This window comes from Strix aluco, chromosome 3, assembly GCF_031877795.1.
Source record: "Strix aluco isolate bStrAlu1 chromosome 3, bStrAlu1.hap1, whole genome shotgun sequence".
NCBI lineage: Eukaryota > Metazoa > Chordata > Aves > Strigiformes > Strigidae > Strix > Strix aluco.
Window position 1 is genome coordinate 57,479,988 of NC_133933.1, and position 23,711 is coordinate 57,503,698.

The following is a 23,711-nucleotide window of genomic DNA, read 5'->3' on the forward strand; positions in this document are numbered from 1 at the left end:
CACTCAGAGGAAAAGGTCCTCTCCAGCAGCCCCTTGTGGTTTTGCCCAGTCCTTTCTGAGCCTCCAGACACTTCTTTCTTCTGCTGAACGTTGAACTCTGACCTCTCTGTCATGCCTTGCACTGTCAGCCTGCATGACCTACAATCAGTATGTTTTTATTTAGTTGGGCTTTTCAGTCATGAGTTTCTTGTTCATTTTTCTTAGTGGCATTCACTATTCTCATCTGCCTTTTCTAGTAAAAACTGGGAAAAGACTTGGTTTCCATCAGCAACTCCATTCCCTATAATGTATCTCCTTACATTGCTTGAGCAAAGGCATTTCAGGACTCTTCTGGAGCTGACTAAAGACACAGTAGTGCAATACATGGGGTAGTCAGCTTCAGTATGTCTAATTGAATATATGCTTTAGTTCAGAGTTATACATGGAATTACAAATAAGAATTTCTAAGCTGCATGAGGTTGGTTACCAAATTTCTTTTCTTTTTCCCCATTTGAAGATGGAAAGAGCAAAAGTATTTCTTGAATAATGATAGAAATATCTTATACCTGGCATTGCAAAAGAGAGCTGTTACTTGTTGATATATGTGTTATCTTTACTGTGTTCACTCACTTAATCAGGGCCAAATTGTAACAGTTCATAGCTTTTTGATTTTCCCACCCCCCAGAGGATTATACACCAGTACTCCTATACTTTGTGGATATTTTATTTTATTTTTATTTTAAATGTTGTGGTAGGGGAGAGGGAAGGAGGGAACAGAGTACATATGACCATTTATCATTTATGCGCTGACTACCTATTATGCTTTGGCATTCAACTATTGCTGTTAAATACTGTGACATTTCTGTTAGTTGGACTCCTCATCATTTCTGCTGGAAAATTGGAGAGCCCATCAAATAATGACAGGGAGTTCTTCCTGCAGTTTTTTTTATTTTGCAGAGCTCTGTATTGTGGGTGAAGAAATGCATCATTTGCAAATACAGCAGTAGATCAAGTGGGTTGTTTGACTTAAATGCTATTGGTTATTTAGAATAAGAGACTTAATAATGTCAGAGAATTTTTTGTAGTTACTAGTTGGGTTTTTTTTCAGATTGATCACAAATCCATTCTATTTTGTTCAGTTTACCTTTGCTTCCTAACTTCAGTTAGAAGTCAATTGTTTAATCTGTTTATATTTAATTTGCATGTAGTAAGCAACAAACCTTTCAGTAATGTTTCCTGTTGCTCCTGTTTCCCCTTGATTATTATGTTGAAAGCTTTAGTGTAGGTAATTCTTCAAGCTGATGAAAGACTTCAATCTTTAGTCAAACTTTGAAAAATGGAGGATGAAAGTTTTCTGAGATAAAATTACCTTTTACAGGTATATCCTTGCTCACTTTTCAAATCCACTCCAGGAAAAAAATGCTGAAAGAACAGGCACCAATTTTAAGCTGTTTTTTGGTTTTGGTTTTTTAAATTGGCCTTTAGGAAAGAGCTAATTTGTGTCTTGGCATTTCCATTGTTTATTGCATTGGTGTTATACATATACAATGTTTCAAATCGTTAAACTGCCTACAAAGAGCATCTGTTAGTTGTGTGCTATTAACCTGAGATTTAATTACTGATTCACAGATTGATGGCAAACTGAGTAGTTCTTCAGACTTACCTACAGATGTCTTTGGCCCTTAAAAAGAACCAATTTGTTTTTAGAAAAAGTCTGTTGTGTTCTGGTATTTTCTGACACATCAGGAACGATTCATTCTTCAAGCTGAGTAGGGGAGAGAAGCATTAAATTTGGTCATTGACTTTTACTTCTTCAAGTACTCAAAGGTTGTTCAAGGCAGCAACATAGGCCTTATAAACATTTTCCAAACTTAAAGTTCCTGTTTTGGTTAGTCCAGAGATTTTTTTAAAAATAAAATTAAAAAGAAATGCATTACATTTTACAATAAGAGCTGTGAAGGAAATTGTTTGCTCTGTTAAATCATTTGGCTAGGCCTGTGTTTAAATCATCCAAAAGCAATAGCCGCCAGTTATTGTTCTGGAGCATATACTGTCAAATTTGCTAAAATCTCCAAACATCATTTACAGGAAATGGACTGATAGCTTTCAGTACTAATGGAATAGCTTAACACCCCTTGAAATGAGTTGTCTCAGATATTTTAAAGTCTGTCATACATAATATAGAATACATGTAGTAATTGTGGGCAATGACTCATTATTTCAATCAGAATTACCCATAAAGAATCCTTTACGTGCAGTTTTTAATGTCTTGCAATGTTTATCTGACTTCTTGTATTTCAACTTTTAAATTTTCTTGGATTTTTTTGATGTTAAGATACTTTTGATAATGCCTTCTTTTAAATTGAAATTTTTTGGTGCATTAGTCTAGGAAGGGTATGGTGCTTACGCTAACATTTTCCATATGATCAAAGCTATCATTCTCTGTGGCCCAGTCTTCCCCTGAAGAACTGCAACTTCGTTGTTTATTGTTGCACTCATACACCTGGCAAATTCTACCACCAGGCTGAGTTAATATCCCAGGCCTTACCAGCGTGTTAATTTCAGCAAAATCTGAACTTCTGAGGAATGAGAAGGATGAGAGACCTGCTCAGTCAGCCTTAACTTTATGCTGTGATTTTAACGATAGCTGATGGAAATTTCCTGCATGCCCTCCAGTTGCATTCCCTGTGTTGATGATAACTCTCTTGATTCATAGAGGACTCTGTGGGAGCAGCTTAGCAAGCTGTGATAGTAGTAAGAAGCGTCCTAGGAAGGACAAGGCCCTCTGTAGGGCACGAAAATTAGGTCCTTGGTCAGACTCTTCTGTGGCTGATCAAGGGGAGGCATTTGTGGAGACTTCAGAGGTGTAACAGGCTGCTGCCTTCTGTTGCTGGGTTACACAGATAACGGATAGCTGTGGTCCTTGGTAGTCCTTAGTCGCAGTGTCAGTGTTGACTAGGCTTGAGAGCTCTTTGACAAGAGAAGCCTAAACTGAAGTGGGATCATCTTTTTTCTTCTCCAATTTTCCTTGCTAGGGCCTGATATTTTTATACGATTGCCCCCCATCCCTGGGGGACATAGGGTTCCTCTGGATTTGATATTCCTTATCTTGTTTTCTGTTGATTTGTCAGTCATTCTTATTGTGATTCCTGTTTTCAATCTCTTATACTTAATCTTGCCCTCTGTCTGTCAGTTTTTTGTTATCTGGCTAACCCCTGTGTACAGCTGTGCCTGTTATTGTTTGCCCCTTTGGAGTTAACATTGTTCACATACTTAGGTAAAATGCTTATATATTATGACTGGCTATGCCATCACAATGCTACAGAATACTTGCATACCACTGTTGGTAAACAATAGTTTTGTGCACTTATATTCAACAATCTAGTATTAATTATATCCTGATTAGTACATTTAAAATTTACAGGTGTTAAAGGCCTCTGTTTTGACTATGGTGTAGACTCAGCCTGTCTTTTGGGTCCTAACTGTGTTAGGATGTTACTTAGAGAAGGCAATAAAGTTTGCATAAGATGGTTGCATGATTATGGAAAGTTTTTGGAAAGTTTGGTAAACTCATTTTCCTGGAAAGACATACCGTCAGATAATTTTAACCTTGCCTTAATGTCTGTCATTGAATTTCCGAGGTGTTTGAGCAGAAACAGTGATGTTAGTTTGGAGATTTAGCACACTGTTTTGAAGCTGAGATGTTCCTGTGGCCAAGTAGTGCTACACTGTATTATATGATTGCTAAGTGCTCCACACAGCTTGTGCTTGATGTAGTGATGTTGGGATTGTACTTGTTGCATTTGTTTGGAGTTCAGTTGTTACAGTATTAGCAAGGGAACTCATGAGGTGTGGCTCGTGTCTGTTGCCCCTGTTATTTGTGTTACCTGTTATTCCCCCCGTCTCCTCTTCTGCATCCTGTAGTTCCAGTATCTCCTATAGGATACTGGATATAGGATAAAAGTTTTCTTCCTTTCTCTACTACAGCCATTTCTAGCTTACCCTTTTTTGTCCTTATTTGCTTACATTATTGTACGGTAGTGACAGTCATCAGTTTTTATATAAAGTAGCTTTTTGATATTCTTTGCAGCTGTGTTGGATCTCTGAAGCAGCTGAATGGTTGCTGTCTGCTTGGATGGAGAGTCCAAACAACGCAATAAAGTTCTATGTGCTCCAGTCCCAATCCAACCTCTCTACCTGTGCAGCGTCGTACCCTCCCATGCCCTTGACCAAATGATCTAGTTAGCTGAATTCCCACTAAACTAGCCCTCTCTGTAGTATATGCTTTCAATTCACTCTCCTACCATGCCTGGAAATGATGTGTATCTTTTTTTTAAACGCCTATTTTGGCAGGTTTAGAAGTTGAATTACTTCTGGGTTCTGTGCCAGCTCCTGACTGGCAATGGATGAAGGTGCAACAGGGGGATCATACCTGAGCATATAGGCCAGAGCCTGCCCGGTGCATATGTAGAGACAACAGAGTCACTTAAAAAAACCAAGGATTCTTTATTTCCTCTCACTTCTCTTTCCTCTCCCCTCCGCCACTAAAATGATAAAATTCCAGTTCATCTGAGGAAGAAGAAGAATATCAGCATCACACTATAAGGGCAATGAATCCTTAGACTTTGTATTGCCTGGGGAAAGAGGGCTCAGGTATATCCAGAGGGACAAGTGGACTTCAGTAAACAAGAATAGTGTTTCTGACAAGCAGCTATAATGGTTTTGCTATTTTTCACTTGAAGATAGGTCAGAGTTCAATAATGTGCCATTTTTATACTGCCTTTCACTGTTGTACTGATGGAGAATGGACAACTTTGCTCTAAACCAGTTAATAGAGGTACAATGATTCAGACTTCCATTTATCAGAATCAGAACAAAAAAAATCTGAGCTTCCAAAATGGTCTTATCAATTGATTTTGTAATGACAAGCATGCTTGTATTGCTTTAGTGAATCTGAATAGTGTGCTGGCACTTAAATTCTAAATACTAGACCCATAAATTTTGTATGAATTCAAGCATTAAAAAACTTCCTGAACCTTCCCACTGTAAGGCCTGATTTTTAGATGTTTGTACACACAGTACAATTAGGTGGTTGTGCTTCCATTCAGAGGCACCTTTACAGGCTGGAGAAAGGGAACAACAGGAATCTCCTTAAGTTAAATGAAGGGAAGTACCAAGTCCTCTCCCTGAGGAATAACCTTATACACTAGTACAGGCTGGGGGATGACTGGCTGGAAAGCAGCTTTGTAGGAAAGGCCCTGGGAGTCCTGGTGGACACCAAGCTGAACATGAGCCAGCAACGTGTGCTTGTGGCAAAGTAGGCCAACGGTCTCCCAGTCTGCATTAGGAAGAACCTTCCCAGCAGGTTGAGGGAGGTGTAATCTTTCCCTTCTACTCAGCACTGGTGAGACACATCTGGAGTGCTGGGTCCAGTTCTGGGCTCCCCAGGACAAAAGAGACATGGGCAAAATAGAGTGAGTCCAGTGCTTAAGGGCTTGGAGTACCTGCTGTATCAGGAGAAGCTGAGAGAGCTGGGACTTTTCTACCTGGAGAAGTTTCAGGGGCATCTTATCAATGTGCATAAATACCCAGTGGGAGCAGTAGAGAAGATGGAGCCAGACTCTTCTCAGTGGTTCTGAGTGACAGGACAAGAGGCAGTGGGCACAAACTGAAACGCAGGAGGTTGTGCTTAATCATGTAAGAAGAGGGTTTTTCTAATGTGAGGGTGCTCAAACAGTGGCACAGGTTGCCCAGAGAAGCTGTGCGGTCTCCATCCTTGAAGGTATTCAAAACTTGACTGGATATGATCCAGGAAAACCTGCTCTACCTGACTGAGCAGGGACATTGGTCTAGATGATCTCCAGAGGTCCCTCCCAACCTCAGTGGCTTTGTGACTCTCTAAGCTGGGCAAACTTAAACCAATGATTTGGAAGTGTGAATGCTACAAAGTCTATAGGTTTAGTGGAGGCAGGGGTTGTTTGGTTTTGGTGTGGGATTTTTTTTTACTGTATATGTAATTTCAGTGCTAATATTTAGCTGTTCCCAAGAAAAAGGCTGGGGGAAATACGTTGCTCTTCAGAAAAATGTAATATTGCAGGCTTCCTAATTCTTTTTATAAATTATTGAGAAAATGCTTTTTGTGCAAAAGAAGTTTTTCACAGTCGCTATAGCAATCTGTTGAAATCTGGAGAAGTCTGAAGCCTTCACAGATGTGCCCTGACTTTTTAGCTGAAAAGTTTTTCTGAGTTTCTGCCTTTAATAAACAAATGCTGTAGTCAGTCCTGAGTTAAATCAAACCCAGATGAATGTTCAGCTTTGTTTTTCTGTCGAATACAAAATTAAAACCCAGACAACCCTACACGGGAAAGAATGGGGAAAGAACTTTATCAAGGTTGCAAAACGAGCAATTTACATGTTAAGGTATGCCAGAATGATGTAGTGTCTGTGATTGAAAGAGGTAATTTGAAGCTAAGCTTGAGTGTATAAAATAGGTGGCACTTTTATAACATTCTGGAAGATCGGGTCCTGATTTTCAAACTAGGCAGTAAAAGTAACAGTGTTTTTGATTAATTTGGCAATAATTTCTCTGTACTTCTGTTCCAGCTTGTGGAATGGAGAAGATAATGCTGTCTAGTCTCACTAGATGAGGTTATGGTTGTGAAGACAAATGCATTAATATTTGTAAGGTGATTAGCTAATTTACTGAGAGCCCTGGAGTAAATTAATAATTTTGTATTCAGCACAACATTTGTGAAGTAAATCAGACAGCAGACCATATGTTGAATGGATAGGACAGAAAGGGATATCTAATAATCACTCCAGAAGTAATTAAAGGATTATATCACTTCTGCATGACAGTAGGGGCCAAAGTAATGTTCGGGGTGATATTAATTTTAGTATTATCTTACTTGCTGGTGAAGGACCCAGCTAACCTTAAATGCAGGGGGCTGTGTATAACATATGCAGTTTAACTGCTTTCTCATTTTTTTGCCATGTCTCACCTGAAGACAAATTGCGTCATGTTTTTGGTCTTTCAAAGAAGAAATCATCAGCTCTTTTAAGAATATCTTTCTGCACTGATCTTTTGAACTTTTAAGTTGTCATTTTCCATGTACCCTGGGTTTATTGCTTTAGTGCCTTTTCAATAGTGTTTGTCTTGCGGGTTTCAAATCACTTGCTTTGATACCTACTTATCTGTTGAGTTGCTTAGTTTGATATGTGGTTTTTTGGGTTTGGTTTTTTTTTTTTTCACGTTGGACAAGATAAGCCTGAAGTCACACTGCTTAAAGAATGACAGCACCACATCATTTATTTACTGTATGTGGTTGGCTGTTTTATGTCCTGGTACACATGTATATCAGAGCATTTTAAACATAAAGGAGAAAAATGAAGTGAAAAAAATGAATGAATTGCTTTGATATGAAAACTTGGTTTTATTTTGCAGTCCTTGTGTTTCACACTGAGTAATAGGCTTTCCTACTGTGTGCTCGTGTGTTTTTTCTGTGTATAGCACATTATTAAATCAAGTTGAGAGCTTCACAGAGCTAAATGTCTGCCCTTTTGGAGTGATACGAACTGTTTTGACATGTAAACCACTTAAAAGGCGAGCTGAGCTTTTGTAAGGGAAGCGCTCTTAATGTGATTTGTAGTGTTAATTTGTTTTGGGATTTGAAGTGTATTTGAAGTAGAACTCACCAATGCTTTTACATTTTTGAATAGACTTCGGCTGGAATGAAATAAAATGAAACTGTACTAAATTGTCTTATCTTTATAATTTCAGTGGCCGAACTGGAAAAATTCGAGTGCAGTCCCTGAAAATTGGCTTGATGTCTCTTTCTAAGGGCCTTCTGGAAGAGAAGTACAGATGTAAGGAAGAATGCATTTTATAAAATGGTTACTTTATATAATTAAGTCATGTACAATAACAACACACATTGAGGCAAAATTTATAGTAAAACATTTCTCAGGCCTGTAGCAAGACAGTTTTCTTGTGAGTAAATCAAACAGAATTGTTGTTTTCATTATCATCACTGACAATGGAGAAAGTAGGATTTATATCCTGACTGGAAAGTATTGATGTCAATTTTGCATCGCCATAATGCACAGTATTGCACTCCCCAAAAGCAAAGGAGAATGTGGCCATATGGTAGCTAGAGAAGTATTCTGTTTGACTGATTCTTTTCTCTTTTGTGTGTGTGTACGTTTTGTGTAGGGGAAAAATCAAGCAAGTCAGTGTTGATTGGAACAGACTGATATGTCTGATAAAGCAAGGAAGTACATCAAAATCCAGCAATTGTATTTTGTGATCTATAAGAAAAATGATACGAACTCTGAAAATAGCTTTCCAGTATATGTGCTTTCTGCCAGGATTGTGCAATGAAAGTTTAAATTATGTTAAGTAATCTCACAAGCTTGAGAAATACTGAGTAGTATGAAAATATTTCACAAAAATAATTGCAGAAGCAGAAGAGAATTGAGTAATTTCGTGGCAAACCCCCCTGACAAATACAGAACAAGAGATTAAGTCCTATATAAGAGCATCCTAGGTGATGGACAGTTATATATAATTCACGTCATCTTAAAATTGCTATTCTTTGCAGTAGTACTTGACACATTTCGGAAACACATGTAAAATGCATAGAAACTGTATTTGCCGTGTACCATTGAAGCGCTGCAGCTGTTTCTGCTCTCCTTAGAAGCATTTGTAGGTAATCTTGTAATTAAGGTTATTAATACCTAAAAGTACAGGTATCTTGTGCATTGGGGCATATTTTGGCATCTGAATGGCATACTAAGACTTTGGGTTTTTTTTTCCTTATGTCATTTCACATATCTATGAGTTAGTCCCTAACTAACAGAGCTTGGCGGGGCATACCTTTGTTCAGTAATGACAATTCAGGGGGTAATCTGCCATTTGGTGTGAAATAGAAAGTTTTTGTAAAGTTAGTTAGGCTGTGGATAACAGAATAATAACCCTACCAAAAGGTGGTTTAAAAAAAGCCCCAAACCTGGGAATAAACTCACATTAAATTGCTATCAGTAATGAATTAGTATACTTAATGTCAGTGAATTACAGGCACTGAAGTAGAACAAGGAAATTACTAGGTCAGATTCATTTTTATGCTGTTGCTATGTGTCTAGTAGTAAAATAAAAATGGCATCTGATGGTGCCTGCAGATTTGCATAATCTGTGTTAACAGGGTGGGTTTTTTCCTGAAGATTGCTGTGAAAAGTCCTAAAAAATTAGTACAGAAAGTCTCAGGAGGCTTTTGTACCAAGTGATCATAACTTCAACCTGAAATACATCAGAAATTGAAATAGTTGCTCAGCTTCTCAAAGCAGAGAATTAATAGTCAGATAACACATCCTTTTTTGTTGTTGTTGTAACTCCTATTCTGATAAATGGGCCAGGTTTTGATATTTTCTTTCTCAGTTTTATTGTCCTTATGAACCATAAAATTGTCACAAAACAAAACGCTCCAATCTGAAAGAAATTTTACCAAAGAAGGAAGTAATGGTGTCAGGTACTGGTTATTGTCCTGCGGTGGCTTTGCAGTCAGTGTTTTGGGGTCCTCTGGCACCAGCTGTGTCACAGACTCATCTTTGGTGCGAGCTCTCTTGCTCATTTTGATTTTGTCATGCCCTACTAATCATCTGCTGTTGAGAGAAATTTTGTTGTATCTATTGAGCTTTCAGATCCTCAAGTGAAAACCGTAATGGAAACGCTAAGTGTTTTCAAGAAAGTAAGTCACTTGAAAGGAAGAGCAGTACCCCCAAACATGGGTGCTTAAATGCAAATTACCTGCCTTCTGATTTTTCCCTTTCCCAGACCAGCTCCTGACATTTGCTTTTCTTTTTGGCTATGTTTCTTCTAAGCATTTCTGAGGCATTGTCAATCCCAGGCTTCTCTGAGCATGGCAGTTCTCGTATGGTTGCAGTTGGAGCTCTTAGCAGAGCACAGACCATGCCTTAAATGTTGTAGTCTTAGAGAGGCATACTCAGAGTAGTTGCTACTAAAATAGGCAAGTTTCTTGTTTTAAGAACTTTTGGATGAACACTTCAGTCTTTTGTAAAACTCTTAACCACACTGTCTGCTCAAGTGTTTTCTACCTAGCCTTCCCAGAGACCAGCCTTTTGGGGATTAACTTGAAGAAACATAATTTCTGTGCTGCTGAGACACTGGGTTTATGAAATAGTATGGTAAACTGACAGGATGATAATTTCAGTTTACCAGTAAAATTGACCTTCATCTTTCTCTCTTACCTTTTTGGGGACATTGAGCTTTTGTTCTTTCTTTCGTTAATATGAAGCCCTTTTTTTTGTTTGTTTTAACAGCCACTTTTAGTCACATTCATTTCCAGTAAAAATAAGAATTGTTAACTGTATGTTCATTTTCAGTATAGGTAGGATCTTTTCACTTGACACATTTTTAAAAAATGTTTTGTTAGAGAAATTTTTGTGATTTTTTTTTTTTTTAATTTAATTTAATTAAGGTTCTTTTTAAGATGCTAGACTTCAGGGTTGTTATGAGACTGGATCTTTAATTAAAAAAAGTCCCAATTACTTTAGAAGAAACATTGAAGCCTCAATTAAAGAATGCCTATTCTTGAAAATGTTTAAAGACGTGCTTAACTTCAAGCACACGCTTGGGTGCTCCTGTGAATAAAAATGGACCTGCAAATGTAATTGAGTTGCTGTGAGCTGGTTCCATCTATACTTGTAGGGTAAATAGTCCAGGGCCAGGCAAGGCCAATGACCTGGTCTGGCTGTATCCATGTTATGCTCTCCTTTCTCCCCAGAACAGGGGGGCATGTGAGCTACCTATTGGAAATGATCCCAGACCCTGCCTAACTCTCACATCATTCCTGGCTATTTTGAGGGCGACAGCTAGTCCACTTTGATCAAAATCATGACAGATACACCTTTAGCGTCTTAATGATACAGACAACAGCATTCCAGTGCTTGGGCTTTGACCTTGGTGCTGCTGCTCAGTTCATGGGTGTATAGAATTAGCCTTAAAAACTGAAAAGAAAAAAAAAAAAGGATGCATATGACAAAAGGTAATACTAGTTTAGTTCCAAAATATTCAGAGCATAATAAACAAAACACTGTTTCTTTTTATCACCAGTTTATTCATACATTATTACAGGACTTCTGAATACTGTGGGAAAAATGAAACATTTTTAACCACTCAATTTTAGTGTCCCAAATGTTCTAGGAAGGTAAATCTTAATCATATCAGCAAGTGTTTGCAACAGTAAAGAAATTAATTTGCATGTGTGATTGTTTACAGCAGGAAACAAACAATGTCTCAGTATGGATTTCCTGAGGGACAGCAGGAATTTTATCTTCCCTCCCGTTTCTTCAGTTTTAGAGGTGGAGAGAAGTCATAGCACTATATAGTAACTAGAAGTATGTTTGTGTGCATTTTGCTCTTACCTGGGCTCATTTTTAACACAGAAAGCCCAGACTGGCAGCAGAAACAGAAAACACGTATGGAGTTTTATTTAGTGTGTAGATTTGTAGATTTTGGGTCATATCATATAATGCATAAAAACTGTAGGGTCTGAATTGAAAAAGGACTACTTGAAAAATCTCAGCTGTGAAGCAGTTCAATTTTCAAGCGATGTACAGCATTCTTGGAATGTGATGGTTTTTCTTCCCTGTTAATGTTTTTGTTGTTAATTTTCAAACCATTTGAAACTAACACTGTGATAGTTAAAAAAAAAAAAAAAAAGAAGAAAAAAGAATGTGCATCCTGTTAATGCAACATAAAATGTGTGTCGTGGACATCTTACTACTATCTTATTACCATTTTGATAGGAATTTTATAAACTTTTCAACATTTTCAAGTATCCCCTTCTATACCAGACAGTAAGTACATTTTTTCAGGTTGTCCAGCTCATTTGCAGTTTGAGTCTGGCTGGCTGTCATCCTCAAAATACTAGTGTGAGGCTGAATTTAATTTAAGATTAACTGTTTTAATTTTTTTCTTGTTTCTGTTTTTTCCTGTGGCTCAGGTCTGAATAATCTTTTATTTTGCTTCCCCAATCATTCTTCTTGTCCTTTTGGTAGAGTCCTTTACACAGTTTAACCTTTATATCAATATATTTTGTGTTAAACTCATATGTATGTAGATATAAACAAACTCCATTTACAAGAGTTTGTGGCTTCTGACATTGCTGCTGGGTGATGTATGGGGTTCCTCTTCCCACTGGCATGAGTATGGTGTCTGGGTGCTGCCTGTCAGAGCTAAAACAAGCCCTCCTCCCATATATCTGCCACTTGAGAGCTGCCCTCACCATGCTTTCTTTGCCAGGGAATTGCTCGTGGGTTACTTTAAGGAGTTAGGCCAGAACACGTTGGCTTTCCATACCTTTAGTTTAGGAGCTTCTCCTCCTGTGTGTCACATCGAAGGCATTGAGGGTTTTGGGAAAAGAGGATACCATTCATGAACTCCTTTGCACTTGGGCGCTCATCAGTTATGGCACAGCTGCCAGTGTTCAAGTTTTACTTGTTTTTTTAAGAGGAGTGTTTTGGAGGAGTTTGAGCTCTTCAGAGGTATTTGCCAATTTCCTACTTGGATCAACCCTAGCTAATCACTTTCCCTATTCCCTCTCCTGCCACATTATTTTTCCTCTATTTACTAGTTATTCCCCAATCAACTGAAGTTTTAAGGCTTAGGAAATTACTTCATCATCCTCCCAGCTACAGTGGTTAATGAATTGTTCTTCTTTTAGTGCCTGTTTCCACTGTAGTCTGATGCAAACAGAAATAATAAAACAGGCTTTTTTAAACTGACTCTTAGAAACTGGAAAACTATTCCAACTGCAGCTGAAGAAACTCGGCAGGATCTGGGATTGCCAAGATGAGCCTGCAGCCATGCAGTACTAGTTCTGTCACCACTGTTGTCAGTGGGGTTTTATTTCTCACCACTGAGCGCTGAAGACACTGTAGCATTTATTTGACTAGGCAAGAAAGGGGTGAGAAAAATAGAAGAAACTCTAAAAATTAATTCAGTCATCTGGATTTCTGTTTTGTGAAAATCCTTTCTTCTGCCTCAGCCTCCTTTGCCAAGAAAAAAAGTATGACCAGACTTTCTGAAGCAGGCTGACAAAGCTTGACAGTTCCTTCAAATGAAGGGCAAAAAAATTTACACAGTGTAATAAAAGAGTTTCTCTTGAGTGTTTCTGAACAAAGCTTGTCTGTTTCTCAATCAGAAGTGCAGTCAGACTGAATTTTCAAATTTCATTTATTTCTAATCTATTAATGGTTGTTCTGGTGGGAGACATGAAAAGTAGGGGAATAGTATAAATGTTGGTTTTTTTTTTTTTTTTGCTTTTAAGATTACTGGAGCTTTAATTCAAGCTGACCACTGAGTGCAAAAGGAGAATGTAAAAGCCAACTGGAATGAACACAAAGAATTCACTTCCATTTCTTCTGTAATTTGTACCAATCACAGAATTTAAAAATATTTCAGAGATGAACATGGTGTTTAAGATATTTTCAGGAGAGATTCATCTTGTGACTAAATATTAATGTACACAGCTATTAAAGTTCATAAATCAAGGATTGTTGGCAGAAACATGTTAAAAATCTTAGCTGAAAGTTTTAACAATTAAAAATGTCCAATCAAGGAAATGTGTTAAGAAAGCACTTAAGAAATATTATCTGTACTGCAGACAGGCCTATTAATTCAGTGCTTTGCTGTGACTCTTATGTACAAGCAATATCTTTCTTCCCAGTGTCTGTATCTGGAACAATTTTCTTGATCCCTTTCAGCCTCAATTTTTTCTGTTGTTACAGTCATCCCAAAACGTCCACTTACACTGCAGGCCTTGACACCTACCTTAGGAAAAGGAAATCAGTAAAGGCAGAGTACATGGAAGCAGACGTGGCTATCTGGGAAGCAAATGTGATTAATATTAAGCTCGAATTGTCTTGCTGACTGCTGATTTTGCTTTAAGCTATTTCACATGGCCAGCTGTGACTTGTGGTAATTTCTAGTCTCAGTTCAGAGCAAATGTGCTTCTGTCCCCAACCAGCTGAAGGATGGCATAGACTTTAGCATAAGATACGGATTTCTGAAATGTTATTTCATTCTGTATAGAATCTTAGAATACTTTGGGTGGGAAGAGACCTTCAAAGGTCATCTAGTCCAACCCCTCTGCAATGAGCAGGGACATCTTCAACTAAATCAGGTTGCCCAGAGCCCCGTCCAGCCTGACCTTGAATGTTTCCAGGGATAGGGCATCTACCAGCTCTCTCGTTCAATCTGTTCCGGTGTTTTACCACCCTCATAGTAAAAAATTTCTTCCTTGTATCTAGTCTGAATTTACCCTCTTTTAGTTTAAAACCATTACCCCTTGTCCTGTTGCTACAGGACCTACTAAAAAGTTTGTCCCCATCTTTCTTATAAGCCCCTGTATCGGGTCTGGCTGAGCCAGAATTGGTTTTCCCCTGTAGCAGCCCTCATGGTGCTGTGTTTTATGTTGGGAGCTGGCAGGGTGTTGATAACACACTGGTGTTGTGGCTACTGCTGAGTAGTGCTTACACAGCACCAAGGCTCCTTCTGACATTTCCCCTCCCCAGTGGGACGGGGTGGGCAAGATCTTGGGAGGGGACACAACCAGGACAGCTGACCCGAACTGACCAAAGGGATATTCCATACCATATGACGTCTGCTCAGTATAAAGCTGGGAAAAAGGAGGAAGGGGAGGGGGGGTCACCCTTGGTCCTCCGAGGCAACCACTACGCGTATTGGAGCCCTGGTTCCTGAGAAGGCCCGACATCGCCTGTTCATGGGAAGTAGAGAATAAATCTGTTTTCTTTTTTTTTTTGCTTCCGCGCGCGGACCTTTGCTTCGCTTTGCTTATATTAAAACTGCTGTTGTTTTACCCACAAGGGTTGGTTTTTTTTCCTATCTTATTTTCTTTCCCTTCTTTGCCCTATTGAGAAAAAAGGGGGAAAGGGGGGGAAGTGATAGAGCGACTTGGTGGGTACCTGGCATTTAGCCAAGGTCAAACCACCACAGCCCCCTTCAAATACTGAAAGGCTACAGTAAGGTCTCCCTGGAGCCTTCTCTTCTCCAGGCTGAACAACCCCAACTTGCAGCCTTTCTTTATAGGAGAGGTGCTCCAGCCCCCTGATCATTTTTGCGGCCTCCTCTGGACCCGCTCAAGCAGGTCCATGTCTTCCGTGTGCTGAGGGCTCCAGAGTTGGACACAATATTCCAGGTGGGGTCTCACTAGAGAGGAGTAGAGGGGGTGAATCACCTCCCTTGACCTGCTGGCCACTCTTGATGCAGCCCAGGATACAGTTGGCCTGGGCTGCAAGTGCACACTGGTGGCTCACATCCAGCTTTTCATCCACCAGTACCCCCATGTCCTTCTTGGCAGGGCTGCTCTCAGTCCTTTCATTCCACAGCCTGTATTGATACCAGGGATTGCCCTGACCCAGTTGCAGGACCTTGCACTTGGCCTTGTTGAAGCTCATGAGGTTCACATGGGCTGACTTCTTGAGCTTGTCTAGGTCCCTCTGCATGGCATCCTAGCCCTTAGACATGTCAGCTGCACCACACAGCTTTGTGTTGTTGGCAAACTCCCTAAGGGTGCACTTGATCCCACTCTGTGTCACTGATGAAGATATTAAATACTACTGGTCCCAATATGGACCCCTGAGGGACACCACTTGTCACTGATCCCCATCCAGACATTGATCCATTGGCCACTACCCTCTGGATGTGACCATCCAACCAATTCCTTATCTGCTGAACAGTCCATCCATCCAATCCATCTCTCGCCAATTTAGGGAGAAGGATGTTGTGGAGGACCATGTCAAAGGCCTTACAGAAGTCCAGATAGATGATATCTGTAGGTCTTTCCTTGTGTTGTGGGGTGTGTTCGTTGGGGTGGGTGCACCTGCCACACCTTATCCACTGATGTGGTCCCTCCATCATAAAAGGCCACTAGGTTGGTCAGGCAGGACTTGCCCTTGGTGAAGCCATGCCGGCTATCTCAAATCACCTCCCTGTCCTCCATGTGCCTTAACATAGCTTCTAGGAGGATCTGTTCCATGATCTTCCCAGGCACAGAGGTGAGGCTGACAGGTCAGTAGTTCCTGGGGTCCTCCTTTATACCCTTTAAAAAATGGGTGCAATGTTTCCCTTTTTCCAGTCACCAGGGACTTCACCTGACTGCTGTGACTTTTCAAATATCATGGAGAGTGGCTTGGCAACTAGATCAGCCAATTCCCTCAGGACTCTGGGATGCACCTCGTCAGATCCCATAGACTTAGGTATATTCAGGTTCCTCAAGAACCTTATCTTCTCTTACAGTGGGAGGGGCTTTGCTCCCCCAGTCCTCATCCTGCAGTCCATCCAATCAAGAGGCATGGGAAGACAGGTTGCCAGTGAAGACTGAGGCAAAGTAGTTGCCTCAGCCTTCTCCTTGTCCATTGTTACCAGTTTGCCAGTCTTGCTTATCGCGGGGGCATATGCTTTCTTTGACATTCCTTTTCTGGCTGTAGAAGCCCTTATTATTCTTTGCATCCCTTGCCAAGTTCAGTTCCAACTGCGCCTTGGCCTTCCTGACTCCATCCCTACACTACCAGGCAGTGTCCCTTTACCCTTTCCAGGATATCTGTCCCTGCTTCCACTGCCTGTGCATTTCCTTCTTGACCTTTCATTTGACCAGCAGGTCTTGACTCGGACATGCCAGTCTCTGCCTTCTTTTCCTGATTAATTACACCTGGGGATCAAGAGCTCTTATGCTCTATGGAAAGTGTCCTTCCCTAATGATAACATAGAAAACTTAGTAAATATTAGGGGGACAGTGTGGTAATGATGGTTTGGAACAAAAAGCTGTTCTGATTTTGTGATGTCCCTCTTGTTTTTTCACACAGCTGCTCCTAGGTAAAACAGGAGCTGCCATGTACAGTTTTATCACGAGATACCATAAGAAGCCGAATAGTTTCATTCATTTTGCCTTACTTTTCTCATATGTATGGTAACAGATCAAGAAAATTTAGTCAAAGTAATCAAGATTAAATGAGGGTAAACTATTGTAAACAAGACAGTGGCCATCTGTAACCATGGCTGGATTACAAAAATTACAAAGCTCAGGCTGCAGCGTTACTGAATAAAAGGGGATGTACATGGAAACTAAATGAGCCATGCCTCTCGTTGGTGTTGCAGATCTCTTCAAGGAGGTGGCAGGCCCCACAGAAATGTGTGACCAGAGGCAGTTGGGCCTGCTGCTTCATGATGCTATCCAGATCCCACGGCAGCTTGGGGAAGTGGCAGCCTTTGGTGGCAGCAACATTGAACCCAGCGTGCGCAGCTGCTTCCAACAGGTAAGATAACAAAGACCTTCATGTGAAAAAAAACCTCACTCTGATGTGTTAAGTTTCACTTTTACATGGTGTAAATAGGAGAGAGGAATTTAAAAACATACATGGAGTTTTTGAGCAGAAATGAATATGCTCCTGCAACTAAATGTAGGAAGTTATTGTGAAAATGCAGCTGTAAAAGATGGGTTAAGGTTTAGGAGACGATCAAACAAATTACATTTAGCAAAAAGAATATATAAATCTGTGTGGTTTTGACAATATTGGCTGCCCTAAAAGCTGTTAAAAAATTTTGTACCAGCCAATTATCCTGCTTTGCGTTGTTCAAAGCAACCTGATACTGTGAGAACAATGTGCTTTTCCCTGCTGGAACAAGACATAATCTCAACAGAACAAGAGAATGATGTTTATAGTAATTTTTTGACCTGGTGCATCAGGAAATTATTTAGCAAAAATTATTTTACTGACAAAAGAGCTTGCAGTTGCACAAAACTTCAAGTGTAGTCATTTGTATATCGTGAGCCTTTATGTAGCAGATCAGAACATGGAATAAAGTTATCTTACAGCCTGCTGTTCAGCTCCACGCTACATGCAGGGGGTTAATGAGGCTGCAAGGAGCGTCTGTCTGTTTAGAGAAGATGAGAATTGAAAAGGGGATGTCGTAATGGAACACAACCTAACTCAGACTTTGTCAAGAATGCCTAAGGCTCCAACTGTTTACTAGTGATAACTATACTTCATGAGTGTATTACTGCTGTGAAGGTGGCTGCTTTGAGTATTGTCAGAAATTACATATGGATTAAAAATTCACTATGGCATATATAAAACTATTGATCTTAATATTTCTGATTTTACTGAATCAAACATTAAATATTATAGTGAACCTGTAGAGCATTTTTCTTTTGTCATTCTTTCATAGACATTTCTACATTTTCATCCGATGCTTTGAAAAATTCAGTTGTGCTAGCTTTTTTCAGAACTATTAGATTCATTTCTGGACTCTGAGATGATTGGAATTGGAAGAGTGTTTGTCCAGATCATGAATAATTTGGTAGATACTTATGGAAGTTGAGTTGACCAATTAACTATGTAAAACTTCTGCTGAGGTTTTAACATTGCTGCTTCGAACAATAAGGGATGGTGCCTATCTGTCATTGGCCTCGAGTGGTTCAAGCTGTACTGAAATAAATTATTCATTTGCTAGCAGCAGAATTTTTCTGTCACAGAGGAATGATCTTTATGTCCCTCAAGGACCTGCCCCATCTCCCATGATGCTCAATTGTGGGTGAGGGGTACTAGCAAGGTAGTGTTTAAATACTTGATGTGATATTATGATTATACTGATGATGAGGTTGCATCCCTTTCTCGTATGAATAGCTCAAGTTCAGTCCCTGGTCATTAAGAGAGCATAGAGAAAGTGTGCAGCTGCATGACAGTTATCTCAGCCTAGTGAAAAGTACTTTGCTGGTGGGGAAAGCTGCTATTCTTTTTTTTTTTTTTTCATGCTGCTCCCTGTTACTGGCAAAAATCAACTTGGACTATGAATAGGTTAAGAAGCCTAGTGTTGCTTCTCATCACGTGTTACCGTTTAAGAATAGCTTCCATTTTAAGTTGTGTTCTGTTACTTCCAGTGAGCTCAGAAAGATGACCTGTGTTCTTATTGCTGACAAAGTTGATGAATGTAATACCTTTACAGCTAGACTCCTCTGGTGGTTACAGTTTAAAGAGAATGTGGAAGCATGTTTGTTTGCTTCTTAAAACAAACTTTAGCTCTGCTGTAGTCTTCCAGTGATTGCCTAGAAGTGGCAGATTTCTTTCTCATTATTTGTTTATTTACCTGTTTATTTACTTGTGTGTTTGTTTAATGTGCTAACTTGAAAGAATACCATGGGCTTAGAATAAAATAAACAAATTGCGTGAGTCTCATGGCAGTTAGTAGACATATGTAAGCACAATGGACTTTTAGCAGTGTGACATCGTTCTTAACTCAAAAGACAACCATGTCTTTATGTGCTTCCTTTTCATACTCACTTCTTTCTCAAGTCTTTTCAGTTCAAAGATGGCTTTACTATGGACTCCATTCTCCTTTACAAAGTACTCCATTTTTGTTACCATCTGCCTACTCTATCACAGATGTTTAGTCCTCTATATTCTTACTAACTTGTTTTCTTTATTTGCATTTTAATTGAAGTTATTTCTTGTATCCTGTAATTGGTTTTACATTAACCTGGCATGGAAAGGATTGACACAGGTTGTTGGGTTTTTTAATTGAATTCTAAGGAAAATCTGCTTGTGTGTGTGGTGTTTTGTTTTGTTTTTTTTTTTTTAATTTGGATGTGGGATTTTTATCTCTCCACAGAACCACAATAAGCCAGAAATAACTGTAAAGGAATTTATAGATTGGATGCGCTTAGAGCCACAGTCTATGGTATGGCTACCAGTTCTACACCGTGTGGCAGCTGCAGAAACGGCAAAACATCAGGCCAAGTGCAACATCTGTAAAGAGTGTCCAATTGTTGGCTTTAGGTAAGAGGAGGGGAGTTGGGTGCAAGGCTTCTCTGAAAATATCCACACTTTTAAGTCTTCCAACAAGTACCATTCTTTCTGTTTGTTTTCCCACCATTTTCCTGCTTTATGATGGGATCTGCCGCCCATGATGAGGCCACAGTGTGGCCTGAGCCAGTGCATTTCTGGCTTCTGCAGTGCCCCTGTTAGATACCCACTGGTACTGTGACTGACAGGTGTGCAGGGCAGGCTGTCATCAGGTATTTTGGCATTGGTGGATCCAATAGGTAACAAATGAGGTATAAATGAACCCCATGTGTTCTGTAAGCACAAGACCAAAAGGAGCTGATCAGTAATAAAAAATGTGGGCTGACTGTCTGCTCTCCTGCATGAGGCTTGGGAAACTAATTCATGCCAGGCAATATTAAACACCGTTCAACAGCAATCTTTCCTTGCTTAGCCAAACATTGATGTTACTGTGATGAGACTTGCACAGTTCCTGCCTAAAGCATCGACTGTAATCTAACTTTCATCTGTTCAAAGGAAGCTGTGAATCATAAAAGAAAAAATGACACCAGGGATATTCGCCATGTTATCCTCATAAACTGTATGATTTTACTAGCAATTACCATCATGGGGCATGAGATAGTACCCTTAGTGAGTACTGTTACAACTAACATGCATTTGTGAATTGATTGCTCCAGTGTATAAAATTAAGTGGAAAAAAAAAAGTAGGGACTAGATCTAAACATAACTCTTTTTTTTTCTACTGTTGTCATGAAGTTGAGTCTATTATTTAGGAACGATATAAAGCAGTCTTTCTTGTAAGTGATTCTAAGACTTTTCTTTAGGTATCTAGGCAGATGAGTAATTTTTGTTCCCTGTGCTTTCTGTTTCTCCTTCTTTTTGTTGTTTTAAAGGATAATAATATGAATCCTGAGGTCAGATTCATCTCACGTAGCTTTAGGCATGCTGGCTGTAGTCAGTCTCATAAGACTGAGCTAGCAACCCTCTTCTTTTACTATAGATACATGAGTACTTCCAAAAGTAATTAATCTGATGAAACTTTGTTGCCTGTCTTAAGAGGAGGTGAAATTCCTCTAAATGTTCCTATTTTTCTTAATGCTTGAGGGAGCACAGGGTGACAAAGCTTCAGCTCAGATATCGTTTTATATTCCTGAGTTGGGGCTGATGAATCTTGTCTGTACTGAACTATTTTCTGTGGAGAAGGAGAGGATAGAGATAGAAGAGAAAGACAAAGGAATGGCTCATTCTAAATAATTTCTACAATGAAGTTGGAGATCTGCAACAACAAAAGCATCTAGCATCTTAGCAGAAGGTAGATGTGGCCATTTAATGCACAGGCTCAGAGTAAAGATTATAAACAGTTGCATCAGCATCCTTACAAGTGAACCTTTACATTTGTAGACAGACATTCTCTTGCAAAACAAAACATAAAACTCCACAGGGGAAAAATGTGGATTGATACTGAAAACTGCTCTCAGTAAACAATTTAATTTAAACTTTAACTATTCAATAGCTATTCAATTTGGTTCAGTTGGCTCATTTTAGTTTCATACAAACGATATAACCTCATCCCGCCAGAACAATCATACTATAAAAAACAGTAGGCGGAATCTGGAATTGAATTGTTGTTTTAGTCAAAAAAAAAAAAATACTATGCTCCTGGTGGCTACATTTAATACAAGGGATACTGTATAAATTTGTTACCTTGTTTATAGATATACATGCTCTTAAAAAAATCAAAAGTAAATAAATTGATGTAATTTTAAAACTTAATCTTATATTATCTTTATAATTCATGAATTCTCAAGAGTTTTATTTTCTGAAACGTCTTTAAAACTTCTGAGCGTCAAAACTGGGTACAAACATTTAAGCTAACTGGTAAATTTAAAAACACAGAAAAGTAAACCAGTCTGGTTTATAAATTTTTTTTCTGAGATACCATCTGAATACTAAAGAGAGGAAAAGAAAAACTAAATAATATAGTTTTAAGTCAGTTCGAACTTTAGAATGATAAACACTTCACACTCTATCTGTGAAGATTTTCTGTAAGATTTGCTGCTTCAAAGCAACTTGGGCAATAGATGATTGATGTTGGCTCTCTATATGACTACAGGAGACAGGAATTTCTTTTAAATACTCAGCGAGGTGACCTGTGTAGTGTAGGAAGTTTGTGTGAAGTGGACTAAGAGGGCTGTGGGTTTCCTGTGCCCCGTGCAGCCACTGCAGTGGCACTGATGCCCCAGGACTGCAGCTGTGGCAAGTGTTGGCCGTGCCATGTCCTGGCTGCACATACCCACACACTTCAAGGTGCTTTCTAAGCTAATCCCAACAAACTTGCTATGTCCTTGTGTGGCTGCTGCTAAAAAGCAGATGACACCATTTCAGAGCATTAATTTGCCTCATGAGGCTTAATAACAAGTAAATATTAGAACTAAACTCAGGAAGCTCTAATTGCTTTGTTTAATGTCCCCATAGGTACCGGAGCTTAAAACATTTCAACTATGACGTCTGTCAGAGCTGTTTCTTTTCTGGCCGTACAGCAAAGGGGCATAAATTGCATTACCCAATGGTGGAGTATTGTATACCTGTGAGTACCAATTTACTGACTGTTCCTAAGGGATTGTTTTTGCATTATTTGCGGTCCTGATTTTTTCCATAGTCGTTTGTCACCTAGATATTCTGCCAGAATTTCTTTTTCATATGTTTAGTACAGCCTGTCTTCCTGCCTTTCTCTTTGGAAGTTATCAGGGACATTGCTAGTGCTGCTGATTTTATGTGGGCAGTGTTTCGATTCTGTAGTAATGGATAGAAGTAACCACCTCTGAGAGAACTTGAACTTCACTTCTGTTTTGTAAACACTTTTTTGTAAAAAACCCTGTAATATTAAATATAATTGCAGTACTTGTATACTTGCACATGCACACACACACACACACACACACGATAAGGGTGAGAACATGTCAGAGAAAAGGGGCTCACTTTACTATTGCTATACCATAGTGAAGAATATTTAATATTCTAGTAATGCACTTTAATATTTTTAAAGGTGTGTGATCTTTGCTTTCAGGTCTAACATTTTGCTTGCTTTATGAAAACGTGGTTGGAAATATGTCATGTTTCATTCTGCTGAGTAATTACTGTTTACTGGGTTATTTAAAAATTGGTGTGTAGCTGGAGAAAAAAATAAACAGAATTGACAGTTTCTAACCAAAAATGGTGTGAGAGGTTTGCCTGCAATAGCTAGCAAAAATTAATTTTGCAACACAATATTTTCCTAATGAAATTTCAAACACGATTTTTCTAAGGAAGTTTTTTGGAGACTTTCTTAAGTGGAGGAGTGTTGAACTTTCTTCATAAAAATACCACTTTCACTTTTTTTAATCTGATAGTTGTTTACTTTCTTAAGAATTTTAACTCAGTCACAAATAAATTAATAAGATAATTAGTATGTAATTTAAACAACAGTGGTGAAAGGTCTGTATGCTCAGAAAAACAAATTCAGACCAGAATGTAAGTAGAGCTGATGAAATAGAGCTGATTTACAATACTGTTACAAGGTTCTGTGAGTTCTTTTATTAGCAAAAAATCATTGAGTTATTTGACTTTCTTTTGCTGTAATATTTGGGCTTATTACCTGTGTTGTCCCTTTCTTTTTCATCCAATGTGTCTCCTGTAACAGAAATGAAATTCTGTTAAGTAGTGTTTTCACTTCATTATGATCAGAAGAAACCATGAGTTATGTTAATTTATTTTCATTAATTCTATAACCTAATGGTAGGATTTGATGGATTAATTGGCATGCCAGGCTACATCCTGAAGAAATGTTTTTTGAAGTAGATTTGTTGTTTTTCAGC

General features: G+C 39.0%; 1 protein-coding gene across 6 annotated transcripts in view; it reads left to right on the top strand.

Moving 5' to 3' along the window:
* The window catches only part of UTRN (utrophin), a 387,283-nt gene that overhangs the window by 328,803 nt on the left and 34,769 nt on the right, over window positions 1-23,711 (top strand). For all 6 annotated transcript variants that reach the window (XM_074818672.1, XM_074818673.1, XM_074818671.1 and 3 more), the window contains 4 exons: window positions 7,760-7,845; window positions 17,174-17,331; window positions 19,685-19,851; window positions 22,333-22,444. In XM_074818672.1, coding sequence (XP_074674773.1) covers window positions 7,760-7,845; window positions 17,174-17,331; window positions 19,685-19,851; window positions 22,333-22,444 — 523 coding nt within the window. The remainder of the gene's footprint in view (window positions 1-7,759; window positions 7,846-17,173; window positions 17,332-19,684; window positions 19,852-22,332; window positions 22,445-23,711) is intronic.